The following is a 19,113-nucleotide window of genomic DNA, read 5'->3' as shown; positions in this document are numbered from 1 at the left end:
GGGTGGAAACCCAGGAGATCAATCAGTTTCAACTGTTATAACAGTAAGGCACTGTTTGGGTATTCTCATCAGTTGCAGTTTTTTCCTTTTTCTCTTTTTCTTTAATTCAAATTTTAAAACTAAATCATCTTTCCATCCGCTTATTATTTTTTAACTTTTTTAAAAAGAAAATTAAAATTATTCCAAAGATTGAAATTACGATTATATCCAAATTTCAATTAAAAAAAACCAAAGGTTTGAAATTAGAATACCTTCATTACTTTTTAAAAATAAAATAGAGAATGTATTAACAACGTGATTAGGATTAATATAATTGAAAAATGTAATTAAATTATAAAAAATTCAATCAAATTATTAAGGTATAAAAATTGTGACTATGGTACAAATAATGTGATCGATATATGAAAATTACTATTGAAGTTCGAAAAATATGAACAATACACAAAAATTGTGACTAAAATATAAAAAATACAACCGACATATTAAAAATTATCATCGATATATCATTGTAATAAAATTGTGCTCGGAAATAAGAATATAACCGAAGTGTGAAAAATATGTATATAAAATGTATGAACAAGATACAAAAAATATCACCAAAGTAAGAAAAATGTGTTTAATGTGCTAAAATATGAAATTTTGTAACTGAGATGCAAAAAACACGATTAAGATGTATAAAAATATGAGTAAGATGTCAAAAATATAATCAAAGTATAAAAATAACTTTGAAATACAAAAATTGTAACTTGAATGGAATATGATTATGGTATAAAAACCGTAACTAAATGACGTAAAATATAATTTTAATACAAAAAATATTATTAGAGTGTGAAAAATGCAACTACAGTACAAAGAGTATTGCAAAGACCCTAAATTATAAAAATCGGTCTCATAGCTATAAATAATATAACCATCCATAACACCAAAAAATATAATTAACTTGCAAAAACTACAACAAAAGCGAGAAGATACCAAGAATATGTTTAAAATAAATAAAAGATTTGTATTTTTTATATATAGTACATTAAATATAATTTTTATAATAATTTTTTTTTGTGTATATTATATTTTGGAAAAATTATTTGATTAAAAATAAGATAAATCAATGATAAATTGAATGTGAGTAATAGATATGAACAATATTTTTTTTTACACAATAAATGTAAAAAATAGATGTAATGGGTGAAATTAATTTCGAATTAGGTTACCGTTGGCTTGTAGATTAGAGTTTTTTTTATTAAATTAATCGAGGATTATTAAAAATTTTAAACTATCGAAGAAAAAGGTAAGACGAGCTGGGTGCAGGCCTGGTGGTAGCTTGAGGAAGAGGCCCAAAAAACGAGCCCATAATGATTGTGGCCCAACCAGGACTTGACCCCAGATGAGACGAAGACCCAAATTTATATGAAGGTCAAAACTCAAAAACCGAGTGGTGAGAGAAAAAGGATCAAACGGCCATGGCAGCTCCGCTCCGATTTCGACTAGCCCTAGTCTTCTCAGTCTTCGCTCTTCTCTCACTGCTCGCCAGATCCTCTTCTCAGGACCTTCAGATCGCCAACGCCGAGCGTAGAGTACGCTCTTCATTCATCCATAATTTCCTCAATTTCTTGTTTCAATATGTTTGAGTCTTCCTTGTTTGGTTCCCGAGAAAATACAGAAGTGTTCATCAAATTTTAATTTTGAACCTTTTGTTTTTCGTTATTGTGGACCAACTATTTGATTTAATTAATGTGCGCGTTTATCATTTCCTTTTGGGGGCCGTAAGGAGAAGATAAAAGGAAATATTCAGTGGTTATTTATTTTCATTTTCCTGGGTTTTCTGGGAAATCAAATATTATTATTCATGACTAATATGCTGACAATTGGTGCAGATCGACTTGACTTCGCATATCATTAAGGTTTTCCTGACTCTGAAGGTACTGATTGGATTGGATGTTTATGAGTATATTCTTTTCGTTTTCTTTTTTTTTTATAAAAAAAAACAAATCTTGAAACTGAAACTAATGGGACTAAGGTCATGCTTTATTTCTTAATGGAACAAATTGTGTTTGTTGGTAGGAGATGTAAAGAATTTGTTCACATGTCTTTGTCTTAATTAGGGTAATTGCATTTCACAATGCCTGAAATATTTTTTGCTTAAATCCAAATTTCCCAAATCCCAGACAGCTCTTGAGATGATAAAATATCAAAGCTTTTTGATAATTCAGCTGAATTTCACCTAATGTTGAATCAAATTTACTGGATATTTATCTGAATTTTTAACCAAATTAATGAAAAGCACCAATACAGGATGACATCTCCTAATTTCTGCTTAACTTTCAAATTTGCCATGGTGCTTTACTCCCAATCACAAGTCACAATTTTCGTGTTGGATGCAGTACTTATGCTGGGAATTATGATCAAAGGTTACTCTATCAATCACCATTTACTTTAGAGATCCATCTTGAAATATTTTTCAAATACAAAAGTTCAGTATCTTCTCCTGAATCTGTGAATTAGGCAAGATTCTATTATATAGAATAACAAGCAGCACATAAATTTATAATGCCTCTGGAACTTTATATCATCTCAATTTAAAGGTGCCTGTCTAAACCTGTTTTGGCTGAAAAATTAGGACTAATGTTAAGTCCCCTAATATTGAAAACATGGTTAAATGTCACAATTACTTATATATATACATATAGATTTCCGTTTGGAAATTGCTCATTTTTACCATCTAACTTCCATTAATTAATCCTCTTTAGGTTGAGAATACTGGGGCATCACCTGCTTCTGAAATTCTTCTTGCTTTTCCACCTACACAAGTTGATCATCTTGCAGTTGTCAAAGCAGCAGCTACTGTGGGGAAACGGAAGAAGAAAACATATCAGCCACTTGATGTAAACCCATCTGAGCAACCTGATTCTCCAAATGGAACTAAATACTTCTCTGTATCTCTTCTCAAACCGTTAGGCAAGGGTGAAAGTGTTACTTTAGAAGTGTTTTATATATTGACGCATTCCCTGGAACCTTTCCCAGTGGAGATAAGCCAATCAGAGTCTCAGTTGGTGTATTACCGTGATAGTGCAATAATATTATCACCATATGCTATTAAACAACAGACAACTTATATTAAGACACCAGGTACCAAGGTGGAATCATACACAAGAGTGGATCCCACAATCCACGCGGGTAAGGAATTGAAGTATGGGCCTTACGATGAACAGCCTCCATATTCATATTCTCCCATCGTCATTCACTTTGAGAATAACAATCCATTTGCTGTTGTTGAGGAGCTTGTGCGTGAGGTGGAAATATCTCATTGGGGCAGCATTCAGATCACAGAGCATTACAAGTTGGTTCATGCTGGTGCCCGGCATAAGGGAATCTTTTCAAGGTAAGGTTCTCTGTTATTTGGATATGGTATTGTCAATATTGTCCTTCAAAATCTATGGAAAGCATCTTTTCAAGTTAAGGTTTTCTGCTATTCAGCTGTTGTTTTTTTTCACAATTGCCTTCTAAAATCTAGGAAGTTATTTGATTCTCTTATCTTTAATTTTTTTTGTTTCTTTTGGTCAATCATTTATTTATTTTCTTAAATTTGTTTTATCAAGAAAGATTTGATTCTATTATATATCAAGAAAGATTTACAGTGATAATTATTGGAGTTATGTGTCTGTAGATCTGGGTTCATCCCTCCATTATGTGTTGAAGGTGTAAATCTTGCCAAGCAAGTGATCTTAGTTTCCTATGAAGCATTAAAAGCATATGTAGGAAATAAAAACATCCAATTTTTTTATTGAAATCTCAAGAATTCTAAAACTTTCACAAAACTCCTGGGGAAAAAACTGGTTCTGGAATATGCAATTGTAAAATAAACTGGTAAAAGACCTTGAGACCACAAACAGAAGAGAATATCTTCATCTGAATTTCAAATCTGCTGATTGTGTTTTCCTTCAGTGATTGATCAAATCCTCTATGGTTTTTCCTTCTTTCAGTATGTAAAAATATATTTCTTTTATTTGAGTTCAAGTTCATTTGAATCATCATATTCTGAAACTTTATTTTGCAGGGTTGAATATCAGTCTAGACCATCTATCAGTGGTGTGTCTTCTTTCAAACATATTCTTGCGAGGCTACCCCCTAGGGTTCACTCTGTCTACTACCGAGATGAAATTGGGAATATCTCTTCATCGCATTTGCGTACGGATTCTCGGAAGGTACTTATTTTTCTTTGCAACTGTGAAATGAAATTAATTTTTGAGGAGTTTACTAATATTATTGGTTTTTAAAATGGCATGTGAGGCATGTTTTGATATCCTACAAATTTTACGCAAAAATAAATGTCATAGATACATTTAGCATTCTCAATGTAGCAGATATTTGTTTAAGAAGTTAAACCTTAACATTTTAACCTACATCATTCCACATGGTTGATAATTCAGTCAAAGGATATTTGTTTTTGAGTGGCAATTGGTTAATCCTACTATGACTTCTTCAGATATACTATTCTTCAAAATCAGCTCTCAAAAAAAGATGATTACTGTCCAGTTTGGAGCAACAAGCTTCTAAATAGCAAAAGTTATCCTGTCAATCATTGTGTTTGGAGCATCTATGTGATCTGGCTTTAAAAATGATCAGGAACTGCATATGAAGTTCTATTGGAGCTTTCCACTTGTGTTGTTCCTTCATAATGAAACTTTTGCCATGTTTCGCTTTGGAAAAGAAAGGTAGTGGAAGTATAGCAAAGATGACTTAAACAAATAACATGGAAAGATGTTATAATATTCTTTTTGATAAGCAAACATATAATCTATTAATAGAGGGGGCACACCCTATGTATATAGGAAGCATACACAAAAGACAAAATAAAGAATACTAGCAGGTATCCACAAAAAGACAGCCTCAAAACCAAACTATCCGCAACTAAGACTATCTATGAAGATCATTATTAAGAGATTTCTCATATCTAACAACACTTTGGACCAATCAAGGAGAGATTTAATGAAGTTCTCCTTTAACCTTTGATCTACAAGCTCTTCTCTATTAAAGATTTTACGTTTTCACTCTTTCCATTTACACCGGAACAAACATAGGAGTGCCATTTGCCAGACATGTTTGCTTTTCTTATCTAAACCCTTAAACTTCTACTAGAAGAGCTCCTTACTATAGTTGGAAACACCCAAAAATTGATGGCAGAAACATCCATAACACCTTCGCCCTTGCACAATGAATCAAAACGTCATCAACAATCTTTTCACATTCTTTATAAAGGCTACATCTATTAACCATTGTTCACCCCCTCTTTATTAACACGCCTATATTTGAGATCTTCCTTCATATTGCTTCCCAAGTTAAAAAAACATGATCTCATAGGAGCATGAGAACCTCAAATTTCTCTGGCTAGGAAGTTCACTCCAGATTCAACATACAATGAACTATAGTATGACTTTACACTGAAGATTCCCTTTTTATCCTCCTTCCAAAAAAGGCTTGGAAAGTTGTACTGTTGTGTCTATTTTGGACCTTATGGTAGGAGAGGAATATGAAGGCTTTTGACAACTATAAAAGCATAGACCAAACAATTAAAAATTATTTCTTGTATCTTTTTTGGGGATTGGGTTAGATTGGGTGGTTCTTTATCGTTGTTAGACTTTTTGGATTGGGTAGGCTCTTGGTAAGGTGCAGTAGCGGGTTTTTGTGTCTTCGCGCCTCTTTTTTGTCTTTTGTCTATTTTGTATACAACGTGTATACTTTCTTTTTTTTAATACAAATCTTATTTACCTATCAAAAAAAATCTTCACCCTCTTCCTGCAGTTTCGCTGAATAAATAAGCTTGAAAAACTGGGACATCTTCTCCATTTCCTTGATCTTGGAAGGGTCTTTTGAAATGTACCAGCCATTGGCCTCCACAACCTCTCCTTTCCTACATGTCAAACAATAGTAGCATTCTTATATGAAGCCAGTCCAAACAACTGAGGAAGTGCTTCTTTCAGACAGATCTCCCCCACCCACAAGTCCCCTTCAACATTTTGTTCATCTACCATTTTTAACTTGGATAACTATCATTTGACTGAATTCCTCCCAACCTTTTCATACATCTTTTCATAGACTCATACCTAAACCATTTCCCTAGCCATTTTCCAAGTAAGGCCCGATTAAGGACCTCCAATCTTCTAATGCCTGAACCTCCAAACTTCTTATCTTTGCAAATCTTAAAGCAAAAAGGGACATAAAATAGATTAGTAAGATCAAAGGAGTGCTCTTTACAAGAACTAATCTTCCTCCTTTTGACAAATATTATTTCTTCCAAGAAGTCAATCTTCAACTGAACCTTTCCTCAATAACATCCCACACAACACTAGACTTATGATTCACTTCCAAGGGGAAACCAAGATTAGAAGCAGGAAACCTCCCAACCTTATACCCAAGCAAAGAAGCCAATCTACACAATCCTCTACTTCCCCCGCTAGAATGATGTTATGATATGAAAATAGTTTTTGTTTCTATATGCTTGACTCTATTTATTTTCTTTACAGTCAGAATTGGAAATAGAACCACGGTATCCTTTATTTGGAGGTTGGAAAGCCACTTTTGTCATCGGATATGGGGTGCCATTGGAAGACTTCCTTTTTGAGTCATCTGACGGCAGGCGCTACCTCAACTTTACTTTTGGTTGTCCACTTGTGGAGACCGTAGTTGACAAGTTGACAGTCAAAGTAGGTCTAGCACTATTATTCTGATTCATATGGTAATTATTTGATTTCTCCTTACTTTTTGCTTCAGTGATCTCATCTAAGATTTTGTCTCAGGTGGTGCTGCCAGAGGGATCGAAAGAACCTTCTGCTGTGGTTCCTTTCCCAGTGGACCAACATTTGGAGGTGGTTATTTATAATGATACACTATATATAGGCTATTTGATCCTACTGTTTGGTTTATCATTTTTTATAGGAAAGAAGTAGAAAATGTCATTGTAAAACATTGAATTCCATTAATTTGTTGTTTCTTTTTTAATAAAATATTCAGTATGGTAGACATTCTTTTTCCCTTAGTAAGTGCATGGATTATATGCACTTGCAGCCTCAGCATTTTGGTGGTATATGTTAACTGAATCTTTTCGTTTGAATCTGTGCAGACCAGTTATTCTTACCTTGATGTTGTTGGAAGGACTGTGGTAGTTCTAGAAAAGAAAAATGTAGTTCCTGAGCACAGTATTCCTTTCCAGGTGATTTGCAAACTCATTATTTAGATAAAAAATTTTGTTGTTTGGAAATGGAAATCAACAAAAATCAGGGGAATAAATCGGCAGAGGTGATGGAAAGTCAAAAATACAAAATATTGGATGTTGGATGCTTTACATACATCTGAATATAAATCTTTTTAGTTTGTTCTTCGCATGTTTAGAATTAGTTGAATTTATTTCTTGAGAAGACACGTTTAATAGCAGCTTGCCTATCACCAAGGATTCAGAACCATTATTTTTATTCACTATTGTAACAAAAATTTGAATTTCAATCCTGGCAAGTTGTCATGATCCTGAGACAATGATACACCTATGAACACAAATTAGTTCACAATTATCCCAGCCCAATGATCATAACTATTCATCCTTTCATCATGATGGGGTTTTGTTGGTGTAATACCCTTGGTGGGGCCTATTTTGCACATAGGTAAATCTCTCCTGCATGTACCTCTTAGCAGATTTATGCCACTAAGTGTATAACATAATTCTGCTCTGAAGATGATCGTGCTTAACATTTTGGCGTTTCTTTCAGCAGCAAGAATACTTGTTCACTGCTTTCTGATCTTGGTATATTGCACAATGACTGTTAACCTGGGTTTTTCCCACCTTTTCTTATGCAGGTTTACTATAATTTCAACCCTATTTTCATGCTTGCAGAGCCATTCATGTTGGCTTCTGTCTTTTTCTTCTTCTTCATGGCTTGTGTGGCTTACTTGCACATCGATCTTTCCATACGCAAATAACAAAATGTCGAGAGAATTCTCAAAGGTATGTTGCTGAAACCTAAAATTGTTGAAGTGATTCATCAGCTTGACACTTCTCATGTTTGCAGAGTAAATCATTATTATTGAAACCTACTTTCTTTTCTTGTAGCTGAAACGGATGACGCACATCCACTTATTTAGCATGCTGTGACTGAGCACATGACGGGTAGAGCTAGGACTCAAGCGTAAGTGAAAACAAAAAAACATTTTGGGGGCATTAATTTGGATAATTTCTTCTGTTAGAAATAGGTCACAATTAGAATTTTTGTCTCTGAATTTGTCCCCAGTGAGATGGAACTGAAGCCCCTCCATCCAAGGTGAGCATAAAAGTATTGTCTTGATTTAAGAAATATATAAAGTTGCAGGAATATATTGAGACTTAAAAGAAAACAATTTTTTTTCCACCTTTTGGAAGTTGAAGATGGTTGATAAATTATTAGCTTTCTGCATGATTGCTGAGGAGGCTGAAGTATGAAGAAATTTGGGTTTCAGGAACCTTTTGGTTTGTTGGTTGTAGGCTGGTTGCAAGTTGTAACTTACAACCATGGGAGGAAAATAATAAGATTATGTTCAGTTCTCAAAAATATTAAGGCTATGTTTGGTTTCCAAAAAAATATAAGGATATATTTGGTTGTCTTATGAAAAATATAAAAATAAAATATAATTAAAATTAGTTAAAAATTTATTCATTTTCAAATTATTTAATTTGTATATCGGTGATGAGTTAAAATAAAATAAAATAAGTTAAACGAGTTTGAAATAATTATTAATTTTAAATCTTTTTTTTTTCTTCTAGTTTTTATTTTTTATTTTTTTCTCTTGTATTTATCTTTAATTTTTTTTAGGAATCAAAGAAAAAAAATGTTAAGAAAAATGATTATATATAAAAAGAAAAATAAGTGAAATGAGTTTAAAGTAATATATAAAAATAATTTATTAATTTTATCATTTTTTTTTTATAATCAAATATAGCCTAAGGTGTCCAATCGGTATCTATTAAACTTTTCATCTAAATGTGCATGGTGATAGAGTAACCTCTTTTTAAAACTTATATTTAAATTTGCCTCTTTGATGTCACGTCGACATCGTATCATTAAAAAATATTTTTTTTTTCATCATTTATTTTTTTTTTCATCATTTTAGTTAAAGTTTCAATTGACAACTGAGACTTCATTTTTTTAACTAAAATCGTAGTTATCAATTGAGGTTTTAGTTAATATTTTTTTTAAATTAAAAATTATTAAATTACAATTTATGATTGAAAATTTAAAAATATATTTAAATAATAAATTATTTATATTTAAACTTAAAAATCTAGTATTACTTCAACAAACATAAATTGATAAATAAATATTTTATTTATTAATAAATTAATAATTTTAAAATAATAAATTTATATAACATATAAATAATATATGAAATTATATAATTTATTAATTTATGATATTTAATTTATTGTTTTTAAGATATTAATTTATTTGTATAATTTAATAATTTTTAATTTAAAAAAATTAATTAAAGTCTCAGTTGCCAACTGAGACTTAAGAACAAAGCATCAATTGTCAATTAAGGATTTAGTTCAAAAATGAAGCCTTCAATTTAAAAATGAAGTCTCAACTACTAATTGAGGTTTTAGTTTAAAAATAAAGTGTTAGTTGCCAATTGAGACTTTAACTAAAATGATGAAAAAAAATATTTTTTAATAACATGATGTGCACGTGACACCAAAGAAATCAATTTGAACATAAGTTTTAAAAAGTGGTTAGATATTATATTTTTTTTCATTTTGACCCAATACTCGCCGTGACATGTTAGATAATGGATTAGGGTATAAAGAAATCTTATGAAGTCAAAAAGGAGGTACAAACAACTGATGCTCACGATACAAACAAAACATTCACTCGTTGAAAAGTAGCTATCAAAAACAAATACTCCTTTGATGAACGCCCAGTGCAATGCCATCACCTTTCATTCCATCTCTACATAAATTTTAATCACGGAGCATGCTAAATTAGTTATGATGTTTATTAAATTAATTTGACATAGAACGGTTCTGCATGTGATCTCTAATGATTTTGCCATGGCGTGTCCGACAAGCTAAGTCTCAACCTTCTACCCCAAGCTTCATCTCCGAAGAAAACTGCACAACACCTAAATCCTTGTAATTTCATTTGTTTGGCTTTCTATTCTTGGTCGCAACTAAACATGGATAAGGCTACAGCATTTCCCGGATCCCCACTACCCTCCAAGAAAATTTGTAGACTCATTGAACTCTTCGGCTTTGCTTTAGGATATGCTTGGCGTCATAGCATGACTTCTTCTCTCATTCTCCATACACCCATCTCCCATCTCCCCGTCTCCAAGGAGAGAAGAGCCTTCAAGTTTGGGTATCACCCTTGAAATTTTATCCACATTCAACCACCCTTTTACTCTTCAATCCACCAAGTTCTCTCTAGTTTGTTAATGACTCCATTAAAATAAATAATCTCTTGGTTGCTTCTACACCGTCTTCAATATTTGGATAAGCCATGGTTCGGTGGGCACAAAGACAAAGACCCGTGGAGTAAACAATTGCCTCTTCAGCCTTCGAGTCATGGGTTCTCGACAGTATCGTACTCGTGAGTTAATACAGTCAATTGGATTAGGTTACCTTTCATTTCAACTCATGCCAAGTAGCAACACATACAACCCCCAACCCCCTAAATCAATACATTTTTTTCCTTCTTAATGAAGGCTTTTAATATTGTCTGAACACCCTAGGACCTAATCCCAATTCCCAATTGGGCCTTTGACTCTCTCTCACTGGCATCACTCTTAAATTAAATGTCACAAACAAAGCTCTCTAGGCCATACCACTGTGCTATTAAACCAAAAGATGCAAGGGTTGCTCGATCAATCATTAGGGTTAGGTCCTAAAAAACCATAGTAGGTGGCTTGAAGCCTAAGAAATTACTCTTGCAGGACAACTTTCTCCTCTCCTCTAAATTGATTTTACTTCTTTACCACATAAAGTCCTTTTTGGACTTTACATCAAACAAAATCATCTTATTCAATGTTATTAAAGTAATCCCAACATGACCAAAAAAGAGACATAGAGAAACCCATCTCATAATTGTTTGCCAGCAAGCCAGCAAGTCAGCATGATTAGCTGTAATTGTTATTACTTAACACAATGTAAACAAAAAATCGTATATAATAATGATTTTGAAGAAAAAGGGAGACCAGAAATTTTTAGAAATGAAGTGCAAAGTCTGATTTCCTAGAGTGTAGACCCATGTGGACTGGGAAACTTTAGGTTGACCAAGGGGCATGGGCAGTCTGCTGGAGAAGAAGTACATTGATTTTGGCACCATCCACTTGAATGCATGCACTGACTTATAACGACACCGTTTTACTTTGTCTGGGCTGGGCCCAGCTGGGCCGGTTCAGTCTCTTTCATATCCCTATGGGGGCTTTATGAATAATTACTAATTAGTAAACATGTCATTGTTTATAATTATGTGTGATTGATGACATTTTCTTAGAAATTAAAAGAAAACCGAGAGAGTAATTTTACTATATTGCCCTTGCACTTGGTGGAAGTATTATTCCCAACCATTGAAAAATAGCATTTAGATTTCATAGGAAATATGTTTACAAGGATGGGTTATATTGTTTGGAAGAAAAGACAGTAAAGGGCAGTTATGTAATTTTTGCTTTGGCAGCATTCTTGCTCACAAGTCACAAATAGCAAATTAGTTATTTCAGACAGGAGAAGAAACAGGAAATAGAAATGAAAACACAGAGCTTCTTCCATTGAGGAGGCAGACAAAAAGAAAAAGGAAAAAGGACATAGTGTTGTCTTCCATTGATTCTCTGATTCCCTAACTGGGAATCAGAGGATTACCATCAACAAGTTCTTTACTATTATTAATAGTTTTTTAAGTTTTATAGGTTGCCACCTTGGCTTCCCTGCTTCAAAAATTCAAAAACTTTCATGGTTCTAAGCTTCGTATAACCAAACAAACCAAATTTGAAGGTGGGTGTTGTTGATTTCTGAAATGGGTATGTCACAAACTGGTGGAAAAATGGAAGGGTGGCTTTATCTCATTCGCTTCAACCGCTTTGGACTGCAATACCTGCGAAAACGCTACCTTATTCTCCGAGATAATTGTCTCAGGGGCTTCAGATCAATGCCCATTTCAGAGGAAGAGGTACTTTCTTCTTTTCTTTTTCACGATTTGTATATATAATTTTGATGTTGTTTGGAGGATCATGGCGCATAATGCGATATACTGGTCTGGCCTTTATCAGTGAACCATGTTGCAGAATGAGACAGACCACCCTCTTTGGGTTCTTTGTACCATGATTTTTTATTTGATATTTGATTTATCAGAGGCATATATGAGTAGTATTACTTGAATTTGGATCAATATTTTTTTTGTGGGTTTTGCATGTACCATGGTTTTCAAATGTTTGTCTGAACCATATTTTTGATAACCTGTGATAGGAGATCTTTGATTATTTCTGTGTAGTTCATTTTGCTATAAATAGTTGGCTAGATTTCATTTCTTTGAAAGATTTTAAGCACGTTTAGTTTCTGGACGAAATCAATGCTTAAAAAAGCAATCTGAATTGCTGATTCTCCATCCAAAAAGGAAAAAAAAAAAGGGAATAAAAAGCATAGAATAGGCTATTTGGCTCATTCTGGATCAGTGATTTTTTTGTTTGAGCTGCTACTTCAACTTGGTTGCTTGACCTCTGACTTTAAAATTTCATGGTGCAAGAGGAGAGACGTTTTTTGCACAATCTTTTTGTTCCTAATCTCGAGAAATGATTTTGTTAATTGTATTCAAAAAACGGAATCCGGGATCATCTAGAACTGCATCAATTCTTTTTCTTTTCCTGTATCTTTGATACTCTTATGTATGGCTTCAAAATTTAGCTAATGGTAAGATTCACAATCTTCGGTCTCCTTGGTTGAGTTTGCAATTACGGAAGTCATTCTTACTATTCTTACTCTTTCACTTCTTTTTTTCCTCCTCTTTCCTCTTTTGTCTTCCTACTTTTCTTGTAAAGTTGAAAGCATTTTATATTGGTTTGGATTACTTTGAGGAAGCAAATCTGTAACTCTCTACTTAATCTCGATCAATCTAGAAATTAATTTTCTTTGGCTAGGACAGCATACACAACCCCATCCTTCTTAATCTCATTTTTGAACTCCTTGGTAAGAATGAACAAAGGCTTGTTTTGAGTTTCAGCAACATTCTTTGGCTTGTCTTCTTGATATTTTTTCACTTGTTCCATACTGATAGGCTTCAAAACAATGTTCCCTTTAATAGCATGTGAAAGAAGAAGTCTTCACTCTTCCATGGTGATGCAAATCATTCAAGGTCAACCAAGTAAAATATGCCTAATTGTCATAGGAATAAGATCACACCATATAAAACCATTATAATGACCACAAGAAATAGAAACCAAACAATTATATCATGATTGAATAGAACTACTTTAACCTTGCTAAGGTTGCTTCCGACATTGCATTCATACTGTTTTCTCCATTAATAATTGACTCAGAAGCTTCATTGCCACAACATTTTATAATTTGAAATATAGAAGTATTCTTCCAATCGTCAAATTCTTGCTTTAGTGCAGCAAGAATAAGTGTAAAAGTGATATTAAAAAAAAAAAAAAAAAAAAAAAAAGAAGAAGGAGAAGAATACGTCTATTTCTTGAAGATAATCAACATTCAAAAATCCATTTTTACTGGAGGAACCATCTCCCTCATCATCACTGTTGAAATTTGGCATTCAAAGTTAGGGTTCTTAATTTAGGAAAGTTGTTTTAGGAATAAAAAAGGAGAGATCATTTAGGATGATTCAGTTTCCTAATTTTAGGAGAGAATCAATCCAGATTGATATCTTCTTATTCAGTCATTTGTGTATATATATGTGTATGGTGTGTACCTAAAAAAATCAATAAAGGAATTCAGAAATTCTTCATGGTATCAGAGCCAGTTTTCTGAAACCCTAATCCCTTCTGGCCACCTCTTATTCAGGTCATCATTCATTCCGGCCAAATCTCTCTGGCCATCTCTCAATCCGACCATCTCTCTCTGGTCGTCTCTCATTCCGGTCATCAATCCCTGTTTTCAGAGCCAAGGGAGAAAACGCTTTCCGGCTGGTCGAATCGTCATCAGAAAACATTCACCGTCGGCGAACTTTTCCGGCGAACTTTTTTTTTTTCACCGCAAGGACCGCTTGGAGGAGATCTCCAAATTTTCCCAAAGCACCGGAGCCAGAAAACCATCCACGCGCGTTTTTCCGGCCGGCAACTGCATCTCACACGCCGGCGCGTGAGGGCGCGTGAGCCACTTTCCGGCGACGCGCTTCCTCCTCCAGGCTCGCCTGACGCCGACCAGCCACCCTCTTACCTATTTCTGCCATCCGAGCCCTGCATGTGCCTCTTTTGGGGTTCTTTTGCCTCCGCGAGCCCTCCGATCAGTTTTTCCGGCGTCCTCCGGCTATTTTTTCTTAACTCCAATCCCTGCACGTGCCTTGGGAAGTGTTCTTCTACCTTTCCAGTCTATAACAAAATACGGAATGACATCATCACAAGTATCTAGCGTCACGTCACCAGAATCAGGGGGCAGATCTGAAATTCCAAACCTTGGTGGCAGTGATTCCTCTCCTATTCTCATCACAGGACACAAATTAAATGGCCATAATTATTTACAGTGGTCACAATCTGTGTTGCTATTCGTTTGCGGTAAAGGAAAGGATGAGTACCTCACTGGAGAAGTAGCTATGCCAAAAACTACAGAACCGGGTTTCAGGAAGTGGAAGATTGAAAACAGCATGATCATGTCATGACTTATCAATTCCATGAACAATGACATAGGTGAAAATTTTTTGCTGTTTAGGACTGCAAAGGACATCTGGGATGCAGCCAAAGAAACTTACTCAAGTTCTGAAAATACTTCAGAACTTTTTCAGGTTGAATCAGCCTTACATGACTTCCACCAAGGAGAGCAGTCAGTTACTCAGTATTACAACACACTCACAAGGTATTGGCAGCAACTTGATTTATTTGAGACTCACTCATGGAAATGTTCGGATGATGCAGCAACATACAGGAAAATTGTGGAACAAAAGAGACTATTCAAGTTTTTCCTAGGACTAAACAGGGAATTGGATGATGTTAGAGGCCGAATCATGGGCATTAAACCCCTTCAAAGTCTCAGGGAGGCTTTTTTAGAGGTTAGGCGTGAAGAAAGTAGAAAGAAAGTGATGATGGGATCCAAAGAGCAACCTGCCCCAACATTGGATGCCTCTGCCCTTGCTGCTCGGTCATTTAATAGTAGTGGTGGAGATCGTCAGAAACGGGATAGGCCTTGGTGTGATTATTGTAAGAAACCAGGCCATTATAAGGAGGCTTGCTGGAAGCTTCATGGCAAACCGGCTGATTGGAAACCAAAGCCACGGTCTGACAGAGATGGCAGAGCACATGTGGCTGCCAACTCTGAGAGCACATCTGTTCCCGAGCCGAGTCCATTCAACAAAGAGCAGATGGAGATGCTACAAAAACTATTAAGCCAAGTTGGCAGTGGCAGTACTACCGGGATAGCCCTCACTGCTAATCGAGGAGGAATGAAGCCGTGGATAGTGGACACAGGTGCTTCTGATCACATGACAGGAGATGCTGCCATTCTTCAAAATTACAAGCCAAGTAATGGTCATTCATCCGTCCATATTGCTGATGGTTCAAAGTCAAAAATTCCCGGGACAGGTTCTATAAAACTTACTAAAGACTTATATCTTGACTTTGTCCTCCATGTTCCAAACTTGGATTGTAATCTTTTGTCCATTAGCAAATTGGCCCGTGATTTCCAATGTGTTACTAAATTCTATCCAAACTCGTGTGTTTTTCAGGACTTGAAATCGGGGAAGATGATTGGCAGTGCTGAACTGTGTTCCGGGCTCTACCTCCTCTCATGTGGCCAATTCTCAAACCAAGTCTCTCAAGCAAGTTGCGTACAGTCTCATAAATGTTAGAGTCTTTCAATTCTGTGTCAAATTCTAAGGTCAATAAAGATAGTGAGATTATAATGTTACACTATCGCATTGGTCATCCTAGCTTTGTTTACCTTGCAAAATTGTTTCCCAAATTATTTATAAATAAAAATCCAGCATCTTATCACTGTGAAATTTGTCAGTTTGCAAAGCATACTCAAACAGTATATCCTCAAATCCCATACAAACCTTCGACTGTTTTCTCTCTAGTACATAGTGATGTGTGGGGTCTCTCTCGGATAAAAAATATTTCTGGCACTCGATGGTTTGTGACATTCGTTGATGATCATACACGGGTAACATGGGTTTTCCTTATGAAAGAAAAGTCAGAGGTCGGGCACATTTTTCAAACCTTCAATCTTATGGTTCAAAATCAATTCAATTCCAAAATTCAAGTCCTCAAGTCAGATAATGCAAAGGAATACTTTACTAGTAGTCTTAGTACTTATCTTCAAAATCACGGCATTATCCACATAAGTTCTTGCGTTGACACCCCACAACAAAATGGGGTGGCTGAACGCAAGAATAGACATCTCTTGGAAGTTGCCGGGTGTCTTATGTTTTCCTCTAATGTTCCAAACTATTTCTGGGGGGAAGCTATTCTCACAGCTACCTATTTGATTAACCGTATGCCATCCAGGGTGCTTACCTTTCAATCCCCACGTCAACTTTTCTTAAAACAACTTCCTCACACCCGTGTAGCCTCTTTTGATTTACCACTCAAAGTATTTGGTTGCACGGCATTCGTTCATGTGTATCCTCAAAATCGTAGCAAATTTGCTCCTCGAGCAAATAAGTGCATTTTCCTAGGGTATTCTCCAACCCAAAAAGGGTACAAATGCTATTCTCCAACGAACAAAAGATTTTACACCACCATGGACGTCTCTTTCTTTGAACATGTCTTCTTCTATCCCAAATCTCATGTTCAGGGGGAGAGCATGAATGAACATCAAGTTTGGGAGTCTCTCCTTGAGGGTGTACCTTCTTTTCACTCAGAGTCACCAAATCCTTCCCAATTTGCGTCCACTGAGTTGTCCACACCCATGCCGTCATCAGTCCAGCCAGCCCAGCACACAAATGTTCCTTCTCCCGTGACCATCCAGTCTCCCATGCCTATTCAACCTATAGCCCCACAACTTGCTAATGAGAACTTACAAGTTTACATCAGGAGGAGGAAAAGACAGGAATTAGAGCACGGATCACAGTCAACATGTGGCCAATATATTGACTCCAATTCAAGTCTTCCTGAAGAGAACATAGGTGAGGATAGGGCTGGAGAGGTGTTAATTCCCAGCATTGATGATTCTACTCTGCCGATTGCATTGAGGAAGGGTGTCAGGAGATGTACAGATCATCCAATTGGGAATTATGTTACGTATGAAGGGCTATCACCATCTTACAGAGCATTTGCTATTTCTCTTGATGATACTCAGGTTCCCAACACAATACAAGAGGCACTCAAAATTTCAGAATGGAAGAAGGCAGTACAAGATGAGATTGATGCACTTGAGAAGAATGGGACGTGGACTATCACAGATTTGCCGGTTGGGAAAAGGCCCGTGGGGTGCAAGTGGATTTTCACCATAAAATACAAAGCAGATGGATCAGTCGAGAAATTCAAGGCTCGTTTGGTAGCTAGAGGGTTTACACAATCCTATGGGATAGACTATCAGGAAACTTTTGCTCCTGTTGCAAAACTGAACACTATCAGGATTCTTCTCTCATTGGCTGTCAATCAAGATTGGTGCTTGCAACAACTGGACATAAAAAATGCGTTTCTAAATGGTGACCTAGAAGAGGAAGTCTACATGGAAATACCACCTGGTTTCGAAGAAAGTATGGCAAAGAATCAGGTTTGCAAACTCCAAAAATCCTTGTACGGCCTTAAACAATCTCCCCGAGCCTGGTTTGATAGATTCACAAAAGCAGTCCTGAAGCTGGGTTACAAACAAGGTCAGGCTGATCATACTCTATTTGTCAAGAAGTCTCATGCCGGGAAAATGGCCATATTGATAGTCTATGTCGATTATATTATTCTATTTGGGAATGATATGGAGGAATTACAGAAGTTGAAGAAGTATTTGTCAGAAGAGTTTGAAGTTAAAGACCTTGGAAATTTGAAATATTTCCTTGGTATGGAAGTGGCTAGATCAAGGAAGGGAATTGTAGTCTCTCAAAGAAAATACATACTCGATCTTCTTAAGGAAACCGGTATGCTTGGATGTAAACCAATTGATACTCCTATGGATAGTCAGAAGAAACTTGGTATCGAGAAAGAAAGTACACCGGTAGACAGGGGGAGATATTAGCGGCTTGTCGGACGCTTGATTTATCTCTCACACACTCGGCCAGATATTGGCTTTGCAGTGAGTGCTGTAAGTCAATTCATGCACAGCCCCACTGAGGAACACATGGAAGCAGTCTATAGGATTCTTAGATATTTAAAAATGACACCAGGGAAAGGTCTATTCTTCAAAAAGACAGAGAACCGTGACATTGAAGTATACTCATATGCGGATTGGGCAGGAAACATCATTGACAGGCGGTCCACTTCTGGATATTGTTCTTTTGTCTGGGGAAATCTTGTTACCTGGAGGAGTAAGAAGCAATCAGTTGTAGCCAGAAGTAGTGCAGAAGCTGAGTACAGAGCTCTTGCACAGGGAATCTGTGAAGGGATTTGGATAAAAAGGGTTCTTAGTGAACTGGGACAAACGAGTTCATCTCCAATTCTGATGATGTGTGATAATCAGGCAGCTATAAGCATAGCACAGAACCCCATGCATCATGACAGGACCAAGCATGTTGAGATTGACAGACACTTCATCACAGAGAAGGTGACTAGTGAGACGGTTAAATTGAACTATGTTCCTACCAAGCACCAAACCGCAGACATCCTCACCAAAGCTTTACCTAGGCCTAACTTCAAAGACTTAACTTGCAAGGTGGGATTATATGATATATATTCTCCAGCTTGAGGGGGAGTGTTGAAATTTGGCATTCAAAGTTAAGGTTCTTAATTTAGGAAAGTTGTTTTGGGAATAAAAAAGGAGAGATCATTTAGGATGATTCAGTTTCC

The 19,113-nt window shown here is 35.7% G+C and overlaps 2 protein-coding genes across 3 annotated transcripts in view; both read left to right on the top strand.

Annotated features, from left to right (window-relative positions):
* Nucleotides 1-1,406: 1,406 nt before the first annotated feature.
* LOC100247972 (dolichyl-diphosphooligosaccharide--protein glycosyltransferase subunit 1B) lies at nucleotides 1,407-8,376 on the top strand. The gene is made up of 9 exons (XM_002273291.5): nucleotides 1,407-1,571; nucleotides 1,872-1,916; nucleotides 2,745-3,376; nucleotides 4,052-4,199; nucleotides 6,519-6,698; nucleotides 6,792-6,860; nucleotides 7,115-7,204; nucleotides 7,843-7,990; nucleotides 8,096-8,376. Exons 1-8 carry the CDS (start codon nucleotides 1,458-1,460, stop codon nucleotides 7,963-7,965), a joined length of 1,401 nt encoding a protein of 466 aa, XP_002273327.1. The 5' UTR covers nucleotides 1,407-1,457; the 3' UTR covers nucleotides 7,966-7,990; nucleotides 8,096-8,376.
* Nucleotides 8,377-11,720: 3,344 nt separating this feature from the next.
* The window catches only part of LOC100259813 (protein ENHANCED DISEASE RESISTANCE 2), a 30,516-nt gene continuing 23,123 nt past the window's right edge, over nucleotides 11,721-19,113 (top strand). The window contains exon 1 of one of the 2 annotated variants that reach the window (XM_059741767.1): nucleotides 11,721-12,179. In XM_059741767.1, coding sequence (XP_059597750.1) covers nucleotides 12,027-12,179 — 153 coding nt within the window. In that variant the 5' untranslated portion in view covers nucleotides 11,721-12,026. The remainder of the gene's footprint in view (nucleotides 12,180-19,113) is intronic. The other variant, XM_002274017.5, reaches the window with a different exon arrangement.

Source organism: Vitis vinifera, chromosome 13 (assembly GCF_030704535.1).
Source record: "Vitis vinifera cultivar Pinot Noir 40024 chromosome 13, ASM3070453v1".
Classification (NCBI taxonomy): Eukaryota; Viridiplantae; Streptophyta; class Magnoliopsida; order Vitales; family Vitaceae; genus Vitis; species Vitis vinifera.
This window is presented reverse-complemented; position numbering and strand designations above follow the sequence as displayed.

What these genes read in the sequence shown, in the direction of transcription:
- LOC100247972 (XM_002273291.5), top strand. Translation starts at nt 1,458, where the DNA reads ATGGCAGCTCCGCTCCGATTTCGACTAGCCCTAGTCTTCTCAGTCTTC. An exon ending in TGCGTACGGATTCTCGGAAG is followed by an intron (nt 4,200 to 6,518) that starts GTACTTATTTTT and finishes TTTTCTTTACAG; the next exon opens with TCAGAATTGGAAATAGAACC. An exon ending in CAGTGGACCAACATTTGGAG is followed by an intron (nt 6,861 to 7,114) that starts GTGGTTATTTAT and finishes GAATCTGTGCAG; the next exon opens with ACCAGTTATTCTTACCTTGA.